The sequence below is a fragment of the Typopeltis vanoorti genome, chromosome 21, assembly GCF_054136105.1.
Source record: "Typopeltis vanoorti isolate ZY-2024b chromosome 21, IOZ_Tvanoo_1.0, whole genome shotgun sequence".
NCBI classification, from domain to species: domain Eukaryota; kingdom Metazoa; phylum Arthropoda; class Arachnida; order Uropygi; family Thelyphonidae; genus Typopeltis; species Typopeltis vanoorti.
In genome coordinates, this window is record NC_143569.1 from 13,397,248 (window position 1) to 13,403,234 (window position 5,987).

The following is a 5,987-nucleotide window of genomic DNA, read 5'->3' on the forward strand; positions in this document are numbered from 1 at the left end:
TGGGAATTGTAGATGGTTGTGAGCTTGTTTGTATTTGCTTAAAATCGATCTTACTTTAGGAAGAGTAGAGAAGCAGGTTTTTATGTTGAACTTTCTTAAAATTCTTCTTAGTTTCGTGGAGAGCGAGCTGATGTATGGTAAGGAGATATAACCATTAGGGTTGTCTTGTGTTTCTGAGTTGTTTTGATGGCGGCGGTATAGATGCTTATTAATAGTTTTCGACGAGTAGCCATTACCTGTAAAGATTCTTTGTAGATGTTGTAGTTCATTTTTTAGCCCTTCATCATCTGACAGTACAGATCTAGCACGATGTGCTAGAGTTGAGATGATACCCACTTTCCATGTAGGTATCTATCTGTGTGTGTAGATTTTCTAAAGATTGAGATTTTTATAGAATCAGATGTCTTAGTAAGTCTTACGTCCAGGAAAGAAAGAACTCCATTTTCTTCAACCTCCACTGTTAATTTGATGTCTTGGTAAAAGTTGTTTAAATGATTTAAAAAAGACTGAATGTTATCGGTGCCGTGTTTCCAAAAAATGTGTCATCTACAAATCTCAGCCAAATTTTTCCTTTAAGAGTAGCTGAAAAGATTGCCTTTTGTTCGAAATCTTCAAAAAATATGTTAGCTGATATAAGTGACAGGGGGGATGCCTCCTATATTATCCAATTAGCCTCCTACATTGCCGATCCCTTATTTTGTTTGTAGACTTTTTTCTCATATTGAAAGTAGCCGGAATGAACGCAATGTGATAGCAAGGAAAACATCTTTTTTGAAATCTTGTTCTTTAAAATATCGAAAACCTCTTGAGTTGGAACGTTTGTAAAGAGAGCCACCACGTCAAAGCTCACCATGATATCTGAAGGCTGGAGTTTTAAATTTTTGATTTTCGAGATGAAATCTGTTGAGTGTTTTATATAAGAAGAAGAATGTCCTGTAAAACCTTTTAAGGATGAAGCCAGAAACTTAGATAAGCTGTAGGAAGGCAAGTCAATTCTATCCACGATAGGTCTCAGTGGGCAGTTTTCTTTGGGTATTTTCGGGAGACCATATAACCTTGGGATGAGTGGATGTAAAGAGCGAGCCACAAGGTGTATGTTTCATGGAAGTTCCGTGGCTTTTTATAAGAGGTTGTTTGCTTTGTTATTTATCTCCCTTTGGATTTCTCTCAATTTCCAAGTATGTATCTGACTGTAATAACGCCAAGATTTTTTTATGGTAATCTGTTTCATTTAGCACTACAGTTGCGTTGCCCTTATCAGCTTGTATGATAACGATGTCTTTGTTATTCTTAAGACTTTTTATAGCCGGCCTTTCGCCAAGGAAGATGTTGTCAGATCGAGGTCTTGCATTGTTAATCACAAGTATTGCTTCCATGCGAAGTAAACTGGCGTCTGCGGCAGGAAGTAGTGACGCAGCTTTCTCCCTCTTAGTTAAGAACATTTCCTTGGGAATAGTTTTAGGCGCAAGGACAAAATTAAGACCTTTTTCGAGAATTTGTTCTTCGTCATGATTTAGAACATATGACGATTGGTTCATCACTAATTTTTTAGTTCTTCCGTGAAGATTATTAGGGGTTAGTTGTTCTTGTGTCCTCTTTAGCGAATTAAACTTTCTAATAAGCTTATGTTTGTTTAAGTTTTGAGATCTAAATGCCAGACGTGTACTTATTTCTTGAACATGATTCCATGACACGCAGTCTAAGGGAGTCGCTAAATGGTTTTCTAAAGATGATTTTTCAGAAAAGAGAAGAGCTAAATTACGTTTGGTATCGTTAATCCTCTCTGCTAAAAGTTCTATTTTTGCTTTTTGGTAGATTCTGTGTGCTTTTTCACTGGGAATAGGTTCTCTAAATTGTAAGCATTTAGGAATAATAGAAGAGAACTTACAACGTTTCGGGAAGATAAGTCTGTTGATGGCGAGTCCAATACTCTTAAGTGTCTTGTCATAAGCTTTCGTAGGTTGGAAATTATACCCGTCAGAAGGGATATGATAACGATCTGTAATATTAACTCGGAATTGGGATATGTTCATATTTATATATATGCTGACTTAGATCCGAGAACTAGAAAAAACAATTACATTTTCAAAACGCAACATGTTTCATCGGATTGTCCGACTTCTTCAGGCGTGGGAACATAGAAGCAAATAAAAAACACTATAAGAAACATTGTATCACTACAAAAATGACTATTATAAAATTCAGTTAGCTTTGAAGTGTAGCTACAGTTCGTGTTGAAGTTCTATTGTTGGGCATCTGCGTGCGTCTGACTTCACAAGTGTGCCAATATCGGATAGCAGAGCACTGAAAGAGTCCGGTAGATTATAGCTAAGGTTATTATTTATATGATGAGGGTCCATAACAATTTCCTGAGATTCGACTTCGACTTTTCAAAGCTAACTGAATTTTATAATAGTCGTTTTTATAGTGATACAATGTGTCTTATAGTGTTTTTTATTTGCTTTGTATGTTCCCACGCCTGAAGAAGTCGGACAATCCGATGAAACATATTGTGTTTTGAATAAATGTAATTGTTTTTTTTTCTAGTTCTCGGATCTAAGTCAGTATATATAATATAAACATATCCCAATTCTGAGTCAATATTAGTGGTAGTCATGGACAAAAATGACTTAGTTGGAGAAAAAAAAGAATGCCGAGAGAGACTTGAGGAAGTTGTTGCGGTAGGTAAAGGATAATAGTGTTGTTGTAAAAGTGGTTAACGTGTTTCCCAGATATGACAATAGCGACGTGAGAAGGAGAGCAGAGGTAACGAATAGTAAGATCTGAGCTGTCTGAGAAAAGGTAGTTAAGTTTGTAAATGTGTGCAGTGAATTTGAAGAAGAGTTAGAATGGTTTAAATTTGATTTATTGTATTTGAATGAGTTTTTTGTTTGGCATTAAGAAATGGTATTGTATTCTGAGACGGCACAGAGTCAAGAAGTTAATGTAGTAAATGATCAGAGTCTACCTGTGAAACAGGATAGCACAGCTAAACGGATTATAGGACAGGAGGAAGATGATACGTAAAGGTGAGGATGAGAAAGGTATGTATGGAAATCAGAGTCAAGATCTGGGAAACAGGAGTGATCAGAGTGAATAGGGAGTGTAGTATAGCAGACAGAATAGAGAATGTTGACGCTAGTATAATGGCAGCAAAGACACAGGGATTGTTATATTTATACACAAATGTAGAGTATTAAAAACAAGAGAGAGATGAGTTTGTTGCATTGAATCAGTGTGCCGAAAGATTATTGGAATAAGAGAACGTAGATGTATGAGGAGTATGTGAAGTCGTGAATAGAAATGGAAAGATATATAATTTTCCAGAAGGATAGGAATGTGAAACGAGGAGCAAGGGATGGGGATGTACTGTCAATGGTTGCATAGGAATTGTGTCAATAAAGTATGGAAATTGATAGTACATGCACAGACTTTGAATCTGTGTGGTGAGAAGTTGAAATTAACAGGCTAGTATATCTGATAGGATGCTGTTATAGGACAGGGAATGTAGAGAATACTGATTATGAGCCTTATTATGATCTGATAGTAGACTTTATTTAGAGGAATATAGAATTAGAATGGAAGGAAAAGATAGTGTATTCCAGTACAGAACAAGGAGAGTGAGTTTTTTGAATTTCTGAGAGATACATATCTATAGTAGCATGTGACTGAATCAACTAGAGGAGTCAATGTTTTAGATCTGGTGATATCTTCACAAGACCTAGTTGTTAATGAGCTATTGACACTGCCACTGCTCGGTGATAGTGATTATGAGATACTTGTTTGGAAAGTGGTGAAACAAGAAAATATTACTGCCAAAAATTAATATATGTGGAAGTATAAAGTGGGTTATTAAGAGAAGCTTTGTAGTCAACTAGCATCCCTACATTGGGTTGATGAGCTGAGCAGAAAAGATGATGACAGTGCATGTAAATTAATAAGGCAGTATCTAACACAAACAATGTATAACTACATACCAAGGGATAAACGAGGTTGAGTCGGAGAAAAAGCTACATTAAACTTGTGTTTCATTTTTATCATTATTGTGAGTGTTTTTCTTCGAAATTAATCATCAAACGGAAATCTTAACAGCGGGTACTGAGGAGCTGTATTTAGAAAAAAAATCAGATAACGCCTTTTTATTTCCGTATAAAGAATCGGCATGGCCGTTTTAGCCCTATCTAAGTTTCGCAGACCGAGGGGACAGTTCAACCTCCACTGGTAGCCAATCAGAGATAGCTGGCCCAAGGCTATCACTAGCGGCACGCAATGAAGAGACGGCTGAAAAGGTACGGCCATATCGTAGTCCCTTACCCTTACACAATGTATTTAATATTTGAAATAGTGTGGCTTCTACGGTCGATTTTCTTGAGTTTAAGGGAGGAAAAACCTGAGTTTCCGGGAGATAAAGCCCGCTTACACGTACCAGAGATCGACTAAGTCGGGAACCGGTCGAAAAAAGGATTAGAAAATTTCCTCTAGTCCCCAACTAAATTTGAAACCAAGTCTACCTTCGTGGAAACAAGCGCCGTGGTGTGCAAACGCCACATCCAGTAAGCTACACAGCCTCTCCTGTAAGTACTTATTTTGCATTAAATCAGCTATCTTTCCGATTCTAAATCAGCCACGTGTAAGCACTCACTATGCCCCGTACGCAGCAAAGATGGCGGCTACAAAAGATAACGAGCAGAACACCCCGTGTCTCGCCTGCACAGTATCGCGGATCGCCGCCAACAATCCACTATGTGCCGCAGCTGTAAAACTGGTATCACGGATAAAAAAAGGGAATATTCTGCGAATTGTGTTGCCACTGGCTGCACGTTACATGCGCGACAAATCGGCGCAAAAGCTATTTATCGAACTCAACCAGCCGATGTTGAAAGTTGCCGGTGTTGTACTACCTTACCCAAGTCATGAAGATACTTTCAGGCGCAAACTTGGTTTGCTCACACTTGAATAAAGGATTAAACTAAATTTATTACAGCCGATTTTCTGTTCGCTGTGCTTCCCTTCGATAAAACAACTCCTGAACATAGGTAAATGTGTCGAAAACCTCGAACAGCACAAGTGCTATGAACGAAAGTTTTTCCTCCAAAACACGTGCATTGGAAGCTAGGCCTTGAACAAATTGACAACCAGCGTAGCGAACTAATAGTATCAATGACATAGTACCCGATGAACGCCAAAAACAAAAAATCAACGGCGTTGTTTTGAACTTTCCGACGGAAAACGGGAAATCATTAAAAGAGGACATCAACAAACCAGCTGAAGAATGCAATTCTAAATCAATTAAATTTATTTCAATATCATCAATTCTAAAAACATCGTCAGCTGCCATCGTTTCGGGTCCATAAATAAAAGGAAGGATCGAACGTACTTTCCACGCATCGTAAAAGTGACTTGTGACAGTCCGACAAGCAGAGTTAAATTAATATCAGCGATCAACAACAAATTCAAAGGCACTTGCCCTCAATCGCGCATACGTGCTCGACCAGACCTAAAGTTTGCACACAGGGAACAAGGACACCAGCTTCAAAAAGAATTTGAAGAAAACCATCAAAATGGAGGCACCAGTTGGATCATAGACTACAAGAAATTCAAACGGGGGAAAAATCAAGCACTAGCAGCCACCATGGAAACCTGTATGTAAGCACTCCATAGGAAATGTGCAAGATCCATGCAGTGAATATATGCCTCACAGACCATTGCATATTCACTTCACCAACATCTGTGGCCTAAGCTACAACCTTAACAATGTCCACTACCACCTTCAGTCTACCAAACCCTACCTACTCTTTCTGACAGAAACTCAAATCTCACCTCCCCCAGCACTATTTAGCTCATCCTTCCAAACTACTTCCAAAGTGAGCACCCAACCTAGAATCACCCAACTTTGATCTTCTTTGGTTGAAAATATTCCTTTCCCACTCAGTCAAATTCATTTGCTGTCTCTATCACTCTCCCAATGCAACCAACCACTCTGGCTC

The 5,987-nt window shown here is 38.3% G+C and overlaps 1 protein-coding gene across 1 annotated transcript; it reads right to left on the reverse strand.

The window, feature by feature from the left end:
* Positions 1 to 1,142: 1,142 nt before the first annotated feature.
* On the reverse strand, positions 1,143 to 5,338 carry LOC150094631 (uncharacterized). Its single transcript, XM_090411610.1, has 2 exons — positions 5,263 to 5,338; positions 1,143 to 1,999 (listed from the first exon to the last, which is right to left on the reverse strand). The coding sequence occupies exons 1-2, from the start codon at positions 5,336 to 5,338 to the stop codon at positions 1,143 to 1,145; spliced, it is 933 nt and encodes a 310-aa protein (XP_090267736.1).
* Positions 5,339 to 5,987: the final 649 nt, after the last annotated feature.